Below are 20,384 nucleotides of genomic sequence, written 5' to 3' on the forward strand. Positions count from 1 at the left end.
GTGTATAAACGGAACTGTGATTTGCAGCACTGCAAACACGACAAGATATTATTATTTTAAACATCATGTGAAACTTTCCTGGAATTTACATTCGTCTGTCTTGTAACGAGTCACTTCCATTTTATCTTCCTGTCGCCTGGAATGAACTAGGAATGGAAATGTAATTTCCCAGGGGCCTTAAAAAATGTGGGGAGTATTAAATGCGGTTGAAATTAAGCGATTAATAATTTAGTTTTAGGCCATGAATCAACTTCTTGTGATAGCGCAGACCGTATGCAACCCTGGAAACATTAGTGGAAACAAAACACTCGGGAGGTTCAGGGAAATAAAACACTTTAAAGGGGAAGTTGCTGAACCTAATTAAACCTCAGCCTTCTGTTATCCACTTCATGCTTCCTATTTGCGCCGAAGTTTCTCTGATGTGCTTGCTGGAGAAATGTCATCTTGCTTGACAGCTGTCAGACAGCTTGCATTGCATCAGAGCTAGAGAGCAAAGAGGAGTGTAAAGCAAAGAAGAAGCTCTGTGGATGTTCACCAGATCCCTTCCTTAAAAAAACCCATGGTTTAAGGAGTTTTTCCAACAGATGCAGAAAGCCTTAGCAAATAGGCCTTGTGCCATTTTCTCCCTGCTTCCTCTAGAGGTAATTATCTTACTCCATCAATAGCGCTGTCAGAAATTGGGCACATAATTCAGCATTTAAATGAACAAGCAGTGTAATATTTCCTGTCTCCCACCGGCATGTTTTGCAGCTCACATTCTTCTCTGTCACTCGCTCACTCTTGATGTATGTCCTGGGTGCAGTCCTTGAATGCCTTCTCTCCCCTGTGTTTCATTACAGATGTTGGCTCCGACTTGACACCTACTTCATTTGGAGCTTTATAGGACCGGCGACCTTGATAATTATGGTAAGAACTCCTAATTAACTACTCCATCTCTTAGGTCAAGAAATAAAACTTTTTCTGTCCCTTTTCTCTTTATCTTTAATTTACACAGATTAATTTGAGGAAGGCATGTTCTTCTTTGACCCCACCTGGCATAAGCAATTAGACCCTCATTATGAGAGGCTCTTGGCATTGCAAAATACTTGATCAAAATGGACCAGGGAGCTTCAGAATGGGCACTTGCAGAGTTTGGTTTCTACCAGTGAACATTTAGAAGTGCCAAACTCTATTTTGATGCCACTCACTGCTCACACCCTTTTTGAATTACAGAGTGCAGTTTTGCATTGATAATGAAAAAAAAAAAAAGAGGGAATTCTGAGGGGGGAGGGATGAAAAAATGTCCAAACTGGAAAAGAAGTTTGATGAGGGCTTTTCCTTCCCAGCAGAAGTTGAAACTTGTGTGACTTCATGTTTAGCACATTGCCAGCATATCAGCTAACAGAGCAACAAGGTAGAGAACCCAACTTTAGGGACAGCTGGAGTTTTCTTATACTTTAATTGCTGCAATATGGCTTAAATAAACCATCCTTTGTTTTGACTAGACTACAGTTTGGCTAGCCCAGAAAACCAGGCGCTCTCACTTCAATGCAGACATTGTCTCTGCTTCTTCTGCTTCTCCTGCAACTTGGGAGCCATTTCAGCAGCCTTCCACATCAGGAAGGGGGCCATGCCACCAACTCCAACTGTTGGGGTTTTTTTTCCCCTTAAACAATTCATTCATAAAAAAGATATCTTCCCTTTTTGATTATGTCTCAAATCCTAGGCTGGGCTTTTGGGAAACTCCTTTCCAGGAATTGGCAGCCTTGTAGTCACTGAGGCATGGAAACACTATCCCAGTCTTTTACAGAACAAATCAAACTGTTTTCTTTTTGTTTTTCAACTTTGCATTGTGCTAAGCATCAGTTGTGATTTCCCTGCCCATCTACCCTGTTACACTGTGTTTTAAGGGTGTATTCATGGAAAAAGATGCTTTTATGCTTCATTACAATGGAGCTGGCTAAGTAAGATGCTTGGAGTGACTTTTCACAACTGTACACATCTCAGATACAGAAAAAGCCCTTACAGCAAGTATTTTTAATTTTCCATAATGCTGTTTGAAGCACTACAGTAGAACCAGCCTTGTACCAGCAGTGCCACAGCTCTGGTAAGGCTGTGGCATCACCAGTCCTGCAATCTACAGGCCAGCTCACCTTATAAAATGCTTAGAAATTTTCTGTGATTCAGTCACTATAAAACTGTACTGTGAGCTAATTTCCTACAGTAACCCATCTTTTACAGAGAAGGAGCTGACTTTATCCCCATCATATTGTGCTGTGTCACATAATTTTTTTTTTTTTCCCCTCCATTGCAGCTTAATGTCATCTTCCTTGGGATTGCTCTCTATAAAATGTTTCATCATACTGCCATACTGAAACCTGAATCTGGATGTCTTGACAATATCAAGTAAGTGGTTTTTCTCTGCCTTTTTCTGTCTTTTGCTGTTTATCCCCTCATTCCTCTGAGGAGCAAAATGGGAACCAGCTCTGCCAGCAGCAGTGCTAACCAGGGGTAATACCTTGGGCTATGGCACTGCACAGTGGTTTCTAAAAGATACCAAGTGGCTGATGATAAAGCACTACACTGGGATTTGGCTGCCATTTTCCATTCAATTTTGCATGAAGGAGGCAAAGCTACATTTTCTGTCCTTGAAGCAGGTAACCTTCTAGTCTGTGTAAAAGAAACTGTGCCCAATAATTACCATCTAATTATTGCAGTCTCTACAGGGAAGGTGTTGAAACTGTTCATTATTACTACTTCTCTGTGCTCTGAGGGCGGCTGCCTTACTTCTTTTCTGTTTGTTTTGGCCCCTGACAGATTCCATGACCCGAATTCTCCCCAAAGTCTGATTGCTTTCAGCAAAGTTATTGAGGATTTACCTGGGTGTGCCCACATCAGCGGGTGGGTGTGCTTGCCAGCCAAAGCATGTTTTCCCCTTGTACTGGGTTAACATCTGAGCCTGGGCATTTTACTGTTTAGCAAGCTGCTTCATTATATTGAGAGAATACTCCTCTCTGTCAGTGCCTGTTTATTCAACTACCTCTGGCTTTAATTACTCTCTTCAAAAATACAAGCGAGATTTCAGGTGCAGCGCATGATAAGATTGGGAGCCTGCTAATTAATAAAACCATCTAATGAGCTTGAGGAGGAGGAAATTGTTGGGAGTCAGCAGTTTACTGCTCACCCAGGAAAGGAGAGTGTGGTGCAATGTGGCTTGAAGTGGGTTCTCCTCTCTCTTTTGTGGTAGGAAGGGGAGAAGAGGCATAAGGGGAGCTCGTTAGAAGATGTTTGAATTGCACAGTTGCAAGGCAGCTCTCAGCAAGGCTGTTGTTCTTAGTTCTGAGCCACTCTTGCAGATGCAGCTTTAAGTTAAACCAGGTCAGGGCCCCTCCTGAAAACTTTCTCAGTGGACAAGGCTTGCTGTGCCATTGGTGTGCCATGACCTGGCATGGTCCTTTGGGTGAGTGTCTTAGGTGCAGCTTCTCCACCAAGGGTTGGGAGGAAAGGGAACTGGGGTCTGTACAAATGCAGGAGACCTCAGTGAGGTCAGAAACCCACAGAGCCCTCATTCGCCCGGGTTGTGGGCAGGCTGCTCTGCAGTGAACCTCAATTTCTCCTGCCATTGCTCTGCTATAAAATGAAATTAGAGGAGCAATCCCTCCTGGATGTCCAGGATTGATCCCAGAAAGATAGTCTGTCATTTGATCTTGGATGAGGCATTAAAGGCATGGTACATTTAATAACGTTTATTAATATGGCTACTTGTCATGCATTAGTGCTATGAGATTGCTCGCTGAGAACAGTCTCTGTAAGGTTACCCACACAAAATCTGTTTGGAAAGCCTTGCAGTATGACATTTTTAAATTAAAAACTAGGGAGAAAAAAACAACAACAAAGCCGTTATAATTAAAGCAGAAATAATAAATGCCTACTGAATAATCTTCTTGAGCTAATCTCTAGTATCTTTGTTTAAAATGCCAGGAATTTATACAACCAGTTGCATCAATTATAATGTCATTGTAAAATATTTTATAGGTTCTTTGGCAGATGAGTGTCTGTTCCTGATTTGACTTCATTAAAACGTTTTGAAAACACAAGCAATTAAAATACTTTTAAGTACATTGCTGATACTCTTCCAAATGTGTTGCTTCATTACAAATTACTTTTTATGCTTGAGAAAATAAGAGCAACATCATATAAACTCAGGAAGACCCCAGGCTCACCCTAGGAAGTGTATCAAACCAAGCATTTCAGAACACACTTGATTGTAATTTCTGAATACCTAAGCAGGACATCATTAAGTCTTTAAATTCAAGGCGTTTGTTCTCTCAGGGTTGGATGTGCTTGTGTTAGGAAGTGCAGATTTGTTACAGAGAAGGGAATTCACCTGGGAGGGAGGTTTTCTAGGGAAGCAAGGGGCTTGCAATCTCCAGAAAATTTTTCAGTGAGATCATAATTGTCTTCTAGATACAATCATAGTCTTGTTGCAGGTAAGATTGTGGTCTTCCTCCACAGTCATTGGCTTCAACTCAGTTGCAAAATGTGGATGTGTTACAGCAGCTCTGGAATAAAAAAGCCACAGAAGACATTATTTCACAGAGGACCACAAAGATCCTTTCTGAGCTTCCCTCTGTGGGTCTACAGGGTTAGTAAAAAGGCACCCAGGTCCCAGAGCCTTGCATCTTGTATCGGTTTATATTTAATAAAACCGAACGGAGGGCCTGCATTGGAGGGCCCCTTGCTGCCATCTGCATGTGACAGCTTTACAGCACACTGAGAGCTGAATGAGAGTTTGTTCTCCCAGTTCATTTCCTAGCATTACTCTGTGTTAGGCTGTGGTGAAGCTCTCGCAACATAAATCCTGAGCCTGTTTAACAACAGCAAAATACTTGATTCCCTATGGCAACGTAAAAATAAAGGCCATAAAATATTTTAATAGGCTGTTAATAAGCACCCCTGCAATCTGGTCCTTGCCTATGTCACTTTAAAGGTTAGAAATACATTATGAAGTGTAGAAAATAGAGAGCCAAATAACTCCACTTAAATTAATGAACTTGATAAGGGATCAGGTGTCACCTGGGATACCTTTAATTACTGCACCAACAGAAAAGCCATTCAAAGGGCAGTGCCTGAACCAGATGTTGTGTGGCTGATAGATTTGTAGGCACTGTGCAAAGTTGTAAAAATAAACTTCCCTAACCTTCAGGAACAGTCCCTGGATTATTGTGCCAGCATGGGAGATTCTGACATTGCTGTGGTGGGGCACTGGTTACCCAGGGGTTATCCAGCAAAAGATTTGATGAGTACAGACCTGGTTTATCTTTATCCTTGTAAACTTTTCTGGCTTAGCCCAGCACTTTCAAGAGGGAAGTAGGGTAACCACATATGTGGGTCCTGCCCTCTGTGCTAGTGGCATCCTCCCTGTATGACGGGTTGGTACTGAGCCGATTCAGCCAGTTGTGCCCACTGAGACAGCAAGATCCATGCTCTAGTCCTGTTTTTGAGGCATGTAGCCAGGAAAAGATGTGAGCCTGTGTATGTGGGATATGTTGTTCAGAGCTGCAAGAGTTTCTGTGCCTGCCACTGATGCCAGGAGGATATTGGCTTCCGTTTCATAAGAGGTACCATCCCCAAGAGTAGCATGCTTTTATGTAGGCCCTTATGAAGAAGTTCTGTTTGGTGTCTTCCTTCAGTATATTTACACAGGATTCATCCAGGGTTGTGATCTCTTCTGTCCTTTAAAGATCTCTTTAGTATGAAGTGACACAGACAAGAGTGCCAGAACAGCTGCCTCTTGGGTAGTGTCTGTAGCTTCTGCACATGCCTCCCCAAACACAGGATGGGGGGGATTTTCCTTCCCAACCTTTTATAGTGGCTGTTTCTGGGTCCTTCAAGTCCACTGTGACCATTGCTCTTTAATCTCTGTGTGGCTTGTTGGTGAACAGAGATGGGCAGAGAGGAGCATTGTTTAGTCCTTGGTGGCTCTGCCCACATGACACGGGTCTCACTCCTGGCCCCTCTGAGGCTAAAAGTGGGATGCAAAGGGTGCACAAAAAGGCTCTTGAGCACAGACTAATTTACTGTCAACAAATGTACCCAGGAAGGCATTGTTTTGGAAGATTGATTCCCTCAGCCTTTATGAGCTTGCAGGGAAGACACATCTTTCAAGCCAGGGAGTACATAAGCTTTTTGGACAGTGAAAGCCTGCTGTGCTGCTTGCACCTGTAGCCTGTGAGGTGGAGACTGTAGGCATATCAGCACGGTATTGATGCACTCTTGCTAGCAGATGGCTCCTCATGAGGATGTGTTACCAGCTGGAATTCTTTAGAGCAGCTGTGAGGCTGTTTTACCGGAGGTTGCTGCTGTGTGGAGTGATTTCTGGAGCTGAGCAGCTCAAAGTCTCTCCTTCATGCTTTTCCATTGTGCCGGGAAGATGTTAGATGTGCAAAATGTCTCAGACTGTCGCAGGCAAGACAACACTGAATCGTTTTCGTGTTCACATTTCTGTAGGAAGCCTTATGTGACAAGGGAAAATACATTATATGTGAATAGTCCAGCACAGTTCTTCCGTTTTCTATACATCAGCTCCTTTCCAGGTGGTCAGGCGTGTACTGTGGTAGCTTCCACACCAGGTTTTCATCCAACCCATGCCAGATGCTGCAGCACAGCAAATCGTCCATGTTTCCAGATGCTGAACCACCACTCTCTGTGCAAAACAGGCTTTCAGATGAAGCCCCTCCTCAAGTGCATTTGCACTGTGTGGCAGTGCAGTGCTTGTTCTGCAGCCGTTTGAATGCTGTTCATTCAAATCACTGTGGTTCTAGTAAAGGCAAAGAAAGAGGAGCTACACTGATGGTAATCCAGATGTGCTCCTCAGCGTATCTAGTGAAATCTGAGCTCTTATCTTTGCTGCAAGCTCTCATTGTGCACTGTGTGGGGTGCATTAGTTAGTGACATGAAAACTGCTGGAAAATTGGAAGGGAAAAACAGTCATTTAGCTAACACAAGGCAAGTCCTACAAGCAGATTAAGAGGGTTCATGAATGGGGGCAAGCAGCTGCTGCACCTGAAGTCACAATGGGCATTTTCAAATGGCTGGATGGGAGAGGATCCCTCTCAGCAGAGACCAGAACCCATCATTTTCTCTTCCTTTCAGACATAATCTTTCCTTTGAAGTTCCCACGGGCATCCATCCCTTCTCTCCCTGGTGCTGCCTGGCTGTGGTTGAGTCTGTTAGTGTTTCCTAGGCCAGACCAGACTTCCTGACATTCTTCTGTGCTGTAGTATGTGGCACTGAGATTTTACTTTGTTTACTTTGGAAGAGCAACATGTCAGCTGTAGCTGCCAAGAGCAGTTGCAGACCCGCGAGAAAGAAGGCAAGAGGCAAAGGGCTTTGTCAGTTTGTTTCCCTTTTTGTCCCACTTTTTTGTGTTATTGTTCTAGTCAGGGTATAGCTTGGTTTGTGCCATAGGCCACCTGGATGCTCTTTAGAAAGCACATGTGGGCACCCCTCCAAAGAGGAGTGTGTCAGGCTGCAGTCCTGGGTTTGTTGGAAAAACTCATTTAGTGCAGTAGAAACTCACCTGAAAGTCATGCTGGAAATTTAATTTTCTTTCCTTCAGACAAGGAGACCCAGGGTCTTAGGTGGGAGCACCATTTGTTGCTAAAGAGGCACTATTAATTAGGGGCCTTCAGATAGTTTAATCCTGGCATTAATCACTGTAGTTCTGCTGCAGTTTTCTTCCTCTTGTGGAAACCTGCTCCCATCCCATCTTCCACAATGAAAGAATAAGCACTATATCAAAAACGTGAAATTCCCTAGAAAAACATGTATTTATTCCGAGCACACAGGAGATAATGTTTTTAGGCATTGTGACTGGATTCACATGCTGAAATCCCATTAACAGGGATGAAGCAGAAATGTCCTGCATTGCAGCCTTCAGAAATCAATCCTCAGATGACCAAAATGAGCCCTCCTCAGCTTGCTGGATGCCATGGAAGTTTCAAATGGTCCACAGCTAAAGGCATCCAGCCCTGATTTAATGACTAAACAAAAAAGTATATGTTTTCTCAAGTTTCTGACTGGAAACAAAACCCACACCATACTCCTCTATTGTGTATTTATTTCCATAGAATTCTCTTGCTCAAATGCTTGCAAGAAATAAATCTAAGAATGCACAACTTAACAGCCAAAAGTAGGAGCCAAATGTAAAGATTTAACCTTGATTATTACTATATAAAACCTTGCAAAGCCCAGTATGGGCTCTTTCAGGGAGTCTGGGCGAGGCTGGGGGAGCTGAAGGATGGAGAGCACCAGGCACAAAGCTGGGAAGCCTCTTTTGAAGATTTGCCTCTTTTAAAAGTGTTGCCATAGCCCGCTCTCCCCATATGTTGTATGGGTGTGATTATCTGCTCATTTTCGTGCTTCAACATATGTATTTTATTTGAAGAGACATGACTAATCCCAGCCCCCAGATTAGCTTGTTGTTTCAGTCCTGTGGGTTTGCTTAAGTCATAAAAAAAATCCTTAGTTAGGTAGAAATTGAAAACAAAGGTTAAATAGAACTTCCAAAAATCATCTGTAGAAATGTTTAAATTAAATCCTTGATTCAACACGGTGGTATTGTGCTGGCAGGAACAGAGGTTTACCAGTCTAGTTTTATTTACTCAGCTGATTGAAATGCAGAAAAAAGTAAACATCCTGGGTTTGGTGCAGTGGGGAATGAGTTTTGAAAATGCAAGATTTTTTTTTTCTCCTTTGATATGAAGAACTTACATTACCAGTGAAGATCAATAATTTGTAGCAGGTATGCTTTTACTAATGGAAGATTAATCTGTGCTTTGTTCTAGCCGTTTTAGAAGCAAAACAAAGTAGGGAGACAATAAGGATTATTCCAGCTTTCTCTATGGAGATTTAAGATCCTCAGTTGGTTTCCAGATCATCTTTGTTTAATCATAAAATGCTACAACTTGGAAATAGTTTGTTATGCCAAAGGGTCTGGAACTGGACATGGCATTGGGTTCACCCAGGGGACTGGACTTGCAGAACAGCAGCACTTTAATCCTTCATTACCTCTGGGTTTGTGGTTGCTTGGGAGTGCAGAGGCAGGACACAGTACAATGAGGGGGTTCAGCTCTTGCGAAAAGGGTCCAGTCCTTTATCTTCAGAGCTCTCAGATTTGTGGAGAAAGGACTGAGGGTCTGGCAACATGAACACTCCCTATTTGGAGCAGCAGATGGGGAGAGGAAGTTTCATGCACCCATGTCCTGACTGGACATTACCTATAACTTAAATAAAACAACAGTGCCTGTACAGAGTGAGCTCTCTTTAATGATTTTCATACAGCCCAACTAGCAAAATAGAAAGATTAACTGAGTGGGCTGTTCAGGAAGAGGACGTTGAAAAATCTCTCCTTCCCACCCAGCTGTGCTGTATGCAGCATTTTTGGACTCCTCTGACTTCTGGGGACAGCAGGCTTAAAGCACAGCAGCTCCAGGGATGGCTTCTGTAAAGGAATCATCCATGGGTTCCTGTTCCAGGAGAGGATAATCTGATCCTAGGGAACTAAAAGGGTTCCCGAGCCAGTGTCTGGGTCTGGATAAACTTGGATGAGAAATAAGTGTGTTTTAACAGTGCTTGGGATGTGCAGACAGCACGTTCTCTGTCACCAGAAATCTTAACAGGAGTGTTTTTCAAGGATGACCAAATGATCTGAGTGCTTTGGAAAATGAGGAATAGCTTTTTTCTCCCTTGGAAAACCTTCCCCTCCGCAAAGTTTAGATACTGGCTGTGGAGTACTGAGCTGGGCATTAGAAACTGCTTCCCTCATTTTCATTGTCCTGGAGCTCAGGCCATGATCTTTGTGTTTCATGTCGCCTTGAGAGAGAGTACCATGTCTTCACAGCCTGATGGTCATAGAATAATAGATTTATAGAATATCCTGAGGATATTGAAGTCCAGCTCCTGGACTTCTACACAGGAGAACACCCAAAAGGCATTTTCCAAAGGCTTCTTGAGCTCTGTTAGGGTTGGTGCTGTGACCACTTCCCTGGGAAGCCTGTTCCAGTGCCCAACCACCCTCTGGATGAAGAACTTTTTTTCTGATATCCAGTCTAAACCTCCACTAACACAACTTCTGGCCATTTCCTTGGGTCCTGTCACTGGTCACCACAGAGCAGAGATCAGTGTCTGCCCCTCTGCTTCCTCTCATGAGGAAGGTGCAACTGCAGTGAGGTCTCCCCTCAGTCTCCTCTTTATCAGGCTGAACTAGCCAAGAGTTCTGTCAGATCTCCCTGGATCCTGTGTAAGAAAGCACCATGCTTCCTAGTCCCCTGGTTAACTTGGTGCTGCTCCTATATAGCCTTCATCTGCATCTCTGCATGAGCAAACCTGAACAGGCAGCCTAAAGCAAACCCAGAAAAACCACTCAGAGTTGGCACCAAATGAATTATTTACAAGCTTCCTACCAAGAAAAGGTATGGCACATTTATATTTTGCCTGAGGATAGAGTTTGTGAGCACCTCAGAGGCAGAAGCCGTTCCAATTCTGGAAAAACATCAGAGACTGCACTTTCGTCTGGGTGCCTTTTTCCCCCAGAGATGATGATGGCAGCATCTGATTTCATTTGTTGCAATCTGCTCCTGTTTGAGTTTTTCACAGAAGGGTTTGGTTGATATCTGACTGTTTTGATTTGAGGTTTCAGTTGTTTACCTATGTTTTTGTGATGGTTGTGTTAATGTTGAATGGTTATTGTAAAGCACTAATCTTCCCACTGACGGGTGTCATCCTTTCTGAATTCAAAAAAAAAAAAAATCAATGAGTGGTTATTGATTTGAGAGAGTGTCCTGGAAGATATTAAATACCTACAGTCTTTCTGTGAACCCATAAATCATGATTATTGTTTTAAAAGGCCATACATTTTAAGCACTTTGTCAGCAAGCCCTGCTGGTGCTATTTGGATAATACAAATGTGTCTAAAGGCTTTGCTGAATCCATATAGTGTGGAAACAATTAGATATGTGGTTACACATCAGTGTGGCTTGAATAATTGTGCCATGCCTCTGCAAAGTTAGGAGGAAGGAAATAAACAGGGTAAGCAATTCTGAGGGTAATTAATTACTTACGAAAAATGAGATGAACTTAACAGAATTGCTCTTTCCAATTGCAATAATTAAGGACAAGTCTCAGAAAGCAGGACATGACTTCCCTGGGTGAATTGAGGGTAAAGGGATGATGCTTTGCCTTTGGCAGAAAAGCCCAGCCACTGTTTGCCCCAAATCATAGTCTTGGGTGTCACATAGGGCCAGGGAAGGTTTGGCCTCATTAGTCTGAATAATATTTGCAGATCTGCTGGTGGAAAGCAAAAGTGCCTTTCAGTATATATAAAATTGCCCTTATGCCAGGTGGTAAAGCCCCAGCCTTTACAGATCTCCAAGGCATGCAAAGGCAGGAGTTTCTCCTGCAAATGAAGCTGTGGCAGGCTCACTGACCCCTCGAGATGGTTACAGATGTCTTTAGGGGACTGGCCACCTACTGGCAAAGACAGTGTGGGAACCAGAAGATGAGACTGGTAAATGATTACTTGGAAGGCTGTGTAATGAACACAAGCAGCCTAAGGAAGGAGATTAGGTAGCCATCTGGCTTCATGCCATCAAGGTGGTAACTTTGTCATGGAATGCGAAGGCAAAATCCTTTAAGCACTCTTTTATTGCTTGCTATTGATTTTTCTCGCCATGAAGATGTTCCTTCACTAATTAACAATGAACCCGTTTGCTTTATGAGGGGAGTGCTGGACTTCCCAACTCCTTCCTGTAGATTTTCAGCAGTTCAATAAATCAATCTTTTCTAATCCTTGAAATTTAAAAATAAATAAGAAAAAGCAAAACATTCCTACTACTTCATATCGGCAGGCAGTGGGGAGGCACAATAGCACGCTTTATTTTGTATTTCCCTCCTGCTTGCCTGCAGGAAACATCTGCCCCTCTGCTTTATTTGCACCATATTAAAATTAATTCCATGGGTCTTTCTGAATGCTTTTGAGGGGGCACATCATCCATCGTTTTTATTTGGGTTTCATCACCCCTAACAGCTACTAAAGGTCCTGTATACTCACTTTGGTGTTTTTCCTTGCTAGCCAAACAGGTATTTTGGGGCCCAAGGCATGAGTCCCTGTGCTTACTGAGCCTTTTCCTGCTATCATAGAGATGGGAAAATACTTGGAATTATGAAAAGAGTGATGAATTTAAGTTAAGCAAAGTTAAACTGTAAAGGATTATATGAAATGACAGTGTGTAAAGTCGATTAGTTATGTAGGGTTTTATTAAAGCCCTAGGTTTACTCTAAATGTGGCTCAAAACTACACTTCATTTAAAAAAAAAAAAAGCTCTTTTAAAAGTATAAGAAGACTGACTATTATTCTTTTTAAATGAGAGCTGAATAGCTGCTTTTTGATAACAGACTTTCTCTGTTCAGCAGCATTTTAGAACTAATCTGTATGTGAACATAAATTCTTGACTTACTTTTCCTGCTGCAAAAAAAGTGGAAGCTTTAACATTTCAGGATATTGCCAATCTACGTACATGGAAGTCATTTTGTAATATAAGTTGCAGATTGTCTGTAACTGTTTTGGGCTGTCCGTGTATATCCCAACAATTTGGTCTTCTCGTGATAGAAAGGTGTTTCTTGGGGTTTTAAAAGGATAGGCAGTGCAAAAGGGGTTCTTGAGCTTAGGATGAATTGGTTTTGAAAGTCCTTAAGCATCTAAACAAGGATATAATTAGCTAATTTTAGCAACTTTTTAAAGAAAGTATTGGTCTGGAAATAACACAGGAATATAGAAGGTAATATGAACAATCCTTTCTCATCACCGAAGGAGAAGGTACTCTGGGAAATTGAATGACATCTAACTTAAATAAGATTTTGAAAGAATTTTACATGATGTGTAATTAACCTTAAGAAGTCTTTGCCCCAAGGTAAAGTCAGGGCTTTTTTAAGATTAGAAAATGAATTAGGTATTTATCCAGATTGGTAGACCATCCACTATCCATCATCTGGGCTGCAAAGAAACACAAGGGAGGTGAGGTAAGATTTCACAGGTTCAATGAATAATGCAGCCACTAAAGATCAGCTTTTTACCTTCAGGTATTTGAAAGTGAATCCCCCACATAAGCCATCATTCAGGTTTCCTCTGCAGTCAGTAGAGAAATGTATTTCTTCAGGGAATGGCGAAGCCCCACCTACCTTAAATACCTGTCCTTTTAAGGGATAAATTCCTCTTTGGGGGTACCAGTCTGACATTAACTGTGGGGGGAGCAGAGTCACATAATTTAAATATAATGGGCTATATCCCTTACTGCCAGGTATTGGATGAATTTATCCAAATCTGGAGATAGCACTTTAGATGCAGCATCTCAAGCTGTGCTAGGCTAGATTTTCCAACAATTTCTGCTTCAACTATTACTTGCTTTTACCACTAGTGTATATAATCTCAGTTTTCCCATCAGCACCTCCATTTTTCTGGGAACTAAGGCTCTTCCAAGGCTTTTCTCTTGTCTAAGTGATGGTTTTTATGTATTGCAGATAATGACACAGTATTACTGCAGCACTGATAGGTTTCACAGACTACCACGGGTGAAAAAAAAACCATTCTGAATTTTTGTCAGAAATTGTTGCTAACACAAGAGTTAAGCTTCTTACAACACTTGAGTTGGTAAAATAAAAAGGATTGTATTTCATGAGGGATATAAGAGACTAAGTTCTATGGTCCCTATGTGTAGAGAACTAAACTGGGAGTTAGGCATCTTTGAAAATCTCACTTCTTTAGGCGCCTGTTTGCTCTGGGCAGTGGGTCCTAGAGACATCCATGTTGGAAATAGCATAAAAACTGCCAAGGTCTTTTTGATGGTTTTCTCCTGAGCTTCTTTGAAGTGTTAGCCTCAAGCTCAAAGGGAATCTGAGTTTACCAATTTCGCATTTTGTCTGTAGAAAAATGAAATGGAACCTTCAGCTGCCTTGAAGAAACACTATTATGAGTTGATGAAAAATTTTCTGAGGGTCTGGATAGTATCAACAGTATAAAAAAACCCTCTAATTCTGTAGTTTTATAATCTAGTGCTGGTTTCTTTTCAGTATAAAGTGTTTACCATAAAACCTGAGGGCTTGTGAACACAGCAATAGAAATGCAGGCCCTGCTCCTGCCCACGTTGCTGGGCTGACAGCTCCAGATTGTCTCATATCTTCATTTCATTTAATTGCATTGTAGGGGTGCTGCAGGTTGCCAGTATTAACCAAAGGAGGTCTCAGCAGGATGGACTGGCCCTTGACAGGGGTAACGAGATGAACATGCTGAGCCATCCTCCATCTCTGGCACCCATGGGGGTTTCTGCGAGGGATCGCAGGTTCAAACGTTCTGTGTCGGTGGGGAGAGGAGGCCTGGGAGTTGGCCTGCTCTCCCCACGCGTTGCACATCGCCTGCCACACAGGCAGGGTTAGGCACACAGCCTGTCCCCGAAGGGCAGGGAGACTCCCCTAGGAACATGCCTGTGACTGGTCTTGTGTCCCCACAGTGACAGGAGCTGCTCTTCACCCTTTGCCTGGCAGAGGCCTTTCTTTGCCCTTCCCCATGAAATGGTAGCAAATAGGCCCATGCCTTGTCACCCAGGGCTTTAGAAGATCCTGATGCAATTACCTCAAGAATACTGCAGTTTGGCTCATAATGTGGCAACTTGGGAGTTCCACCTAGGAAAAGTAAATGGCAATAAAGATACCCCTGTAGCACACTGCAGCCCCACAGGCAGAGAGTGTGGAGACGTGGTGAAGTTTTGCCTCTTGAACACGTGAAAGCCGCCTGTGGTGGCTATGCTGGGGCTTCAAAACTTGTCTTCTCCAGGGACAGCCATGATATTTAAAAGATAGTTCAAAGTCAATTGGCAGCTGTGTGGTGGTAGCCAGGAGGGGTAGCTGCAGCTCACAGCTAGCGATGCATGCTTCTGTGCATTAAGCCAGCATTCCCAGTCACATTTCAATTCCCTGGGGCAGCAAGCCAGGCTGGCTGGTGTGTTCCAGGTGCACCTGATGCCAGTCCACCTTTGGTTTTGGTGATGGCTGGTGGGAGAAGGGAGGGGAACCAGTAGTAAACTCTATTCTCTATGTCATTATATTTCTAATGTTGGTGTTCTTGTCTTTATGTCTATGCATTCTTTAGCTATGAGGATAACAGACCCTTCATCAAGTAAGAATGACCTGAATGGCTGATAAATTTCATTTATCAGTGTGGTCTCATGAACCAGCTGTCAGATCAATATTGAAAAATCATTAAAGCTTCTGTTATTCGCTTTTGAGGCAGAAGAGCAAACTGTGCAGGAAAATGGTCAGGCATACAGCTAAGGTGCAGAGTAAATGTGCTGCATGTGTATTGCCAACCAATTGTCACCTTATTTGCTTAATATTCTTTAATTGGATGTTACTTGAATTCAAGGTGAAAGTCCCTAAGTTAATCCTGTGTAGTACAGACTTGTTTTACCAATAGCAGCCTCTGGTCCACTGTGCTCTTTCACTGGGATTGCTTTATGGTAATATAAATACAGAAGCAAATTTTGAGAAAGGTGCATGGGTGCTATTCCCGATGATTCCCTTTCTAGTTAATGGGAGTAGTGCAAGCAAATCTGTGTGCATTGGTGCATTGGAGACTCCTTACTCATTGGAGTACCTCCTAATTGTCCCTAATTGTAAACCACTGATTTTCAAATGCACCAACAAATGGATATTTTTGTTTCTTTATTGCAATAAAATTCCAGTACAGGAAAGAAAAACCATGAAAAAGAAGTAGCAAGTCTGTACAAAGAGCAAGATAAAAACCTCAAGCTGCACCAAAAAAAAAAACCCCAAACCTATGAAGAAAGCCAAAAATGCCTGGAAATTACATACCTTAGGGCATCTGCGCTCTTTCTCCTGCAACCAAAAAAGTAATGTGCAGTAGCACAAAATAGAAGCAAACCAACTTTGCAATAGACTTTCAGTTTGTTCTTCTGGTGAAGAGTCCTTTGTGTTCATTCTTTCAGCACCATTCCCATGTTCTCTTTCATCGCTTGGTTCTGTTTTTTTCTGCGGATACGGGATGGAGCTATTCATAGTGATCTCCACGTCCTCTTTATCACCGGCTCTTGTTTTCTGAAGCACAACACCGTAATGCGTGCAGTTTGCACTGCTGGGGGTCCTCTAACCCACAGATTCCTTTCCATCACTGTAGGTAGCATATCTTCACTAAATAACTGTTTCATTCCTGCACACCTCTGCAGCCAAAGGCTCTTTAATCAGATTCAAGAATGGGCTGTGCTTCAGAGCAGAATACTTTTGTGATATCCAGGGAATCATTTTTAAAAGACTCTGCAAGTGCAGGAAGCTTTTATCCTGGGATGAGCAAAGAAGAGGAAGGAAAAAAAAAAGGGGGGGGATTTCCACATAATTTTTCTTCTTTTTGATGAAAAAGAAAATTATTTGTATTTTATTAATTGGTATGCAATTAGGACAATAGCGTACTCTCACTGATGGTGGAATCTTGGGGAGAAAAATACCCCAAGCGACTAAAGCTGTAGACTTTATCTAGTGGCTACCTTTCTGAAGGATTGTGAGAATGTCTTTTCAATTTGCATCACACTAAATATTTATTAGTGGGATTGACTGGAAATGCTTCAAAGGAGCTGTTCTGGTCTGCTGGATACATAATAGTGATTTTTAAAGAACTGTCTTAATAAGCAGTTACCTTAGGGAGCTCTTCTGGTCATGTGGTAAAATAAAACATATTTTATAAACTTCAGTGGAAGACTTAATGCTGCATTTTCATTCTAATACCTAAAGAAAAAAAAACAAAACAAAACAAACAACAGAAGACATGAATACAGCATTAGTATGCTTTTCTTTGTGACAAACCCTGCTAAAAGGAAAAGGATTCAAGGCTGTAGCTGCCATGGCATCTCTGTAGCAGAGATTGTCTGTCTGACCTCTGCAGGACTGATTTGTCCCCCCAAGTTGCTGCTGCTTCATCTTTCTCCCCCTTGCTCCATGCTCTGCTTAGCAGATGGAAGCCCAAACATTCCAAACACAGGTCACGTTTCTACAAGGCTGAAGTGGCTTGGAAACATAGGTAGATCTTTGTCCCTGTGAGCCCTTCTGCAGCATCCCAGGGGGCTTTGGGCAGACAAGGAAGCAGAGGTGCTGGCTGACTGCAGTCTTGTCTGTTTTGGGGTGTAGAAGGGCTAAACAGTGAGGAAGGGGTACAAAGACTGGATATCAATGCCTTCATTTTTATGATGTTACACCTAATGATAGCAGGGGCTGACAGAAGAAAATCAAAGCCTTCAGGTAAAGAGCAAACAGATATTCAAGGTACTGCTTGCTTCCCAGCTAGAAGTTGACTCCCTCTGCTGTGCAGCAGCAATTCCTTTAAAGTTGTAGGTAACACATCATGTGAAAACTAGGGAGATGGCTAGGAGCAGGACAGAGTTCCTATACTGCTTCTCACACTTCATATATTGTCCTGGTATTTGAGAAGGTAGTTTAGGAGATGACTAAATGTTATTTAGCAGGGTAACATGGAATACTTCTCCTGCCATCCCAGCAGAGCTTCCAGCTTTCCTGAAAAAACCCAAAAAACCTAACATGCAGCAGTCATCCCATGTCCCCAGCTCTGTTGTCCAGGCAGAAAGTCAGTGGGAGAAAGCAAGCAAAAGCTGTCTGCTTACCCGTATTTGTTGGAACATTTGGGGCCAAGCAGTGACTGCGCCTCTACTCCCACTGCCCTCCTGAGGTGGAGCAAGTGATAATCTTAGTTTTGCAGCCCATGTGAAGAAGGATTACCCCTCCTTTTCTCTGGGCAGAAGCGTGGCAGCAGTTACCGCGTTAGCAAATGTAGTGTGTGAGTGCCTGTACGAGTGTACACACTTCCCCTCATCGTAGGGTGGAAGAAGTGTGAAGCAGCATTGCAAAGAACATCCTTGTGTGGAGTGAATCTGGCAGGCAGGGAACGCTTGCCCACCTGCCTGTAGCTGTTTATCTGGCTTACAGGCATATGGGAGACTAGCTAAAATGCGGCAATACATGTGTCTTGGTGTTAAGTGTAAATAAAGAAGCTAATCCAGCTGGCAGTCCTGTGAAACCAGTGGACACTAAAAAAAAGTGACAATCAGAGTTGTTGTTTCATTTGGTTTATTTTCTTTTCCTTCATTTGCAGAAATAACATCTACATGTCATTTACATGCACACTGCTTTTACATATTTAAAAAGAAAGGAGACATTGTGGTTTCAAATGTGCTTTGGTTATGATAAATTTCTGTGCTCGTAACACTTCCATTTCCTTATATTTCCTTGAGCTTGAAGATTTGTAAACTGCATCCAGCTTGAAGACAAAAGCTCCCTGTGATTTATTTTTATATGCTGTTTTCTTTTTGCTAAAACCAGGGGCAAAGTCTTCCTGCCTGTAGACACATGCCTTCTTTTGTGTAGGTGAAAAACCAATCCCTTTCTTTTTTGTTTGTTTGTTTCTCCTAACAGGTCCTGGGTTATAGGTGCAATAGCCCTACTCTGCCTATTAGGACTGACCTGGGCATTTGGACTCATGTATATTAATGAAAGCACAGTCATCATGGCGTATCTCTTCACCATATTCAATTCTCTGCAGGGAATGTTTATATTCATTTTCCATTGTGTCCTCCAGAAAAAGGTAAGACGGATGGTTCCCAGCAGCAAGAGAGGTGGTAACGAGGTGTTTTGTTGCCTAACAACCACAGCGTAGCATTGTCTCTGTGCCCTGAATTTGTATCACACATATTATCTCTGTGCACCTAATAAGGGTGGTATTTAGACTGGAAACAGCAAGATGCTGGGAAATGAGGTTCTAACAAGGATATGTGGCAGTGACATTTCAGGAGCCAGGGCCCTGGCAACAGATGTGTCAGAGGCAAGGGAAAAGGCAGCTGTCAGTTTGCAGGGCTCGGTAACAGGGCTTTGCCTGCTCTCAGCCAGATTCTCCTTCCCTGTATGCCAGTGTGAGAGGGGAGAGAATCCACAAGCATCCAGAAAGTGCTCACGTGGCTCAGTGCTCACAGCAAAACGGAGCCTTACATCCTCATTTGCAGTCCCTGCAGGAAATCACCCCTTTCCGTGGCAGCGTATGTGGGTTGATGGGATGTAATAGGGGCTGCTTCCCCTGCTTTTTTTGAGGACTGAAGGACCTGCTCTCTGCAGCGGTTCATTAGCCTTTGTATTGCTTGGGTCTGATATGGTGTTTTGGAAATCTTCCTCAAAGCAAGCACAGCAAGTGCTTCTTGGTGGAAATTGAAGTATGCCCCAATTAACATTTGCAAGATAACAGTAGAGTAACTTAGATAAACTCTAGGGGAAAAAAACCCCAACAGAATAAAAGCTCTGTGTTTATGTAGATCAAATTTACAGCCTCTGACAATCAGTAGTAAGTATTTTTAAGAACCTTTTTGTTCTCTACTTAAATTCAGTATTTCAGAGCTCTCCAATTATGTGCATGTCTGCTGATAATTATGTACATCTTAGTTTCAAAGGGCAGTTTAGTGAACCAATATAAACATAGGGAAGAGTTTATGTGGATACACTGTCCCAGTTTCTCAGGGTAATAACCGGTATCTTTCAGCAAAATGGCTTATTGAGGAAGGTCAGGTCCATGTTGAGATCTGTCCTCCATCTGAGAGCCACGGGCTTGCTCCTCTGTTACTCACATTTTGCTGTACAGGGAAAGGAGATCCAGCCCATGAAAACATAATCAAAATTCATCATAATAAGTGAGCTCTGCAAGAGATGCCTCTGGAAGGATCTGCAGAGCTGTGTGAAAATGTCATTCTTGGAAACAAAGGAAGACTTTTGGGGTTAAGACTTTTGTCCTTGTCGTTGCATCTCAAATTTGTCCATCTTAAGAAGCTTAAAAGCTTTATCTAGAATTGCCTGCTTATGATCCCAAGCCTTTCAGCAAGAGTGTTTCCAGGCAAGATGACAGTAAGAGTGTAGGAAGCATCACCATTGCTTATTAAACCTGCAGATGCCTCTCTGATGAGGAGTTTGAATTTCTGCACCATTCTCACTGGTACTTTTTCTCACCTCCAATGCACCCCGCAAAGGGTCAGTCCCTAACCCAGCATCCCTGCACAGCTCTGCAGCCTCCTTGGCTCATGGGGTTCTCAGTCGGCATGACAGAACCATTCTCTTTTCTGTCATAAGCCAATTTACACCCTTAAACCATCACTAATAGCTGTGGAATTGTTCCTGATTTACGGCTGCACAGAGGGAAGGAGAATGCAGCTGGTACCTTGCTGTGGGGTGGATGCACCTCTCTGACCTAAGAGCTGAGGGAGGTATTATTTAAGAGGAGAAAAAAAATCCTTTCC

General features: G+C 42.7%; 1 protein-coding gene across 23 annotated transcripts in view; it reads left to right on the top strand.

Annotated features, from left to right (window-relative positions):
- Positions 1–20,384, top strand: part of ADGRL3 (adhesion G protein-coupled receptor L3) — a 495,252-nt gene that overhangs the window by 437,366 nt on the left and 37,502 nt on the right. For 16 of the 23 annotated variants that reach the window (XM_017744223.1, XM_017744226.1, XM_017744204.1 and 13 more), the window contains 4 exons: positions 840–906; positions 2,294–2,385; positions 15,182–15,208; positions 18,526–18,694. In XM_017744223.1, the coding sequence (XP_017599712.1) occupies positions 840–906; positions 2,294–2,385; positions 15,182–15,208; positions 18,526–18,694 (355 nt within the window). The remainder of the gene's footprint in view (positions 1–839; positions 907–2,293; positions 2,386–15,181; positions 15,209–18,525; positions 18,695–20,384) is intronic. The other 7 variants (XM_017744212.1, XM_017744214.1, XM_017744218.1 and 4 more) reach the window with 1 other exon arrangement.

Source organism: Corvus brachyrhynchos, unplaced genomic scaffold (assembly GCF_000691975.1).
Source record: "Corvus brachyrhynchos isolate BGI_N302 unplaced genomic scaffold, ASM69197v1 scaffold229, whole genome shotgun sequence".
In the NCBI taxonomy this organism is placed as follows: Eukaryota; Metazoa; Chordata; class Aves; order Passeriformes; family Corvidae; genus Corvus; species Corvus brachyrhynchos.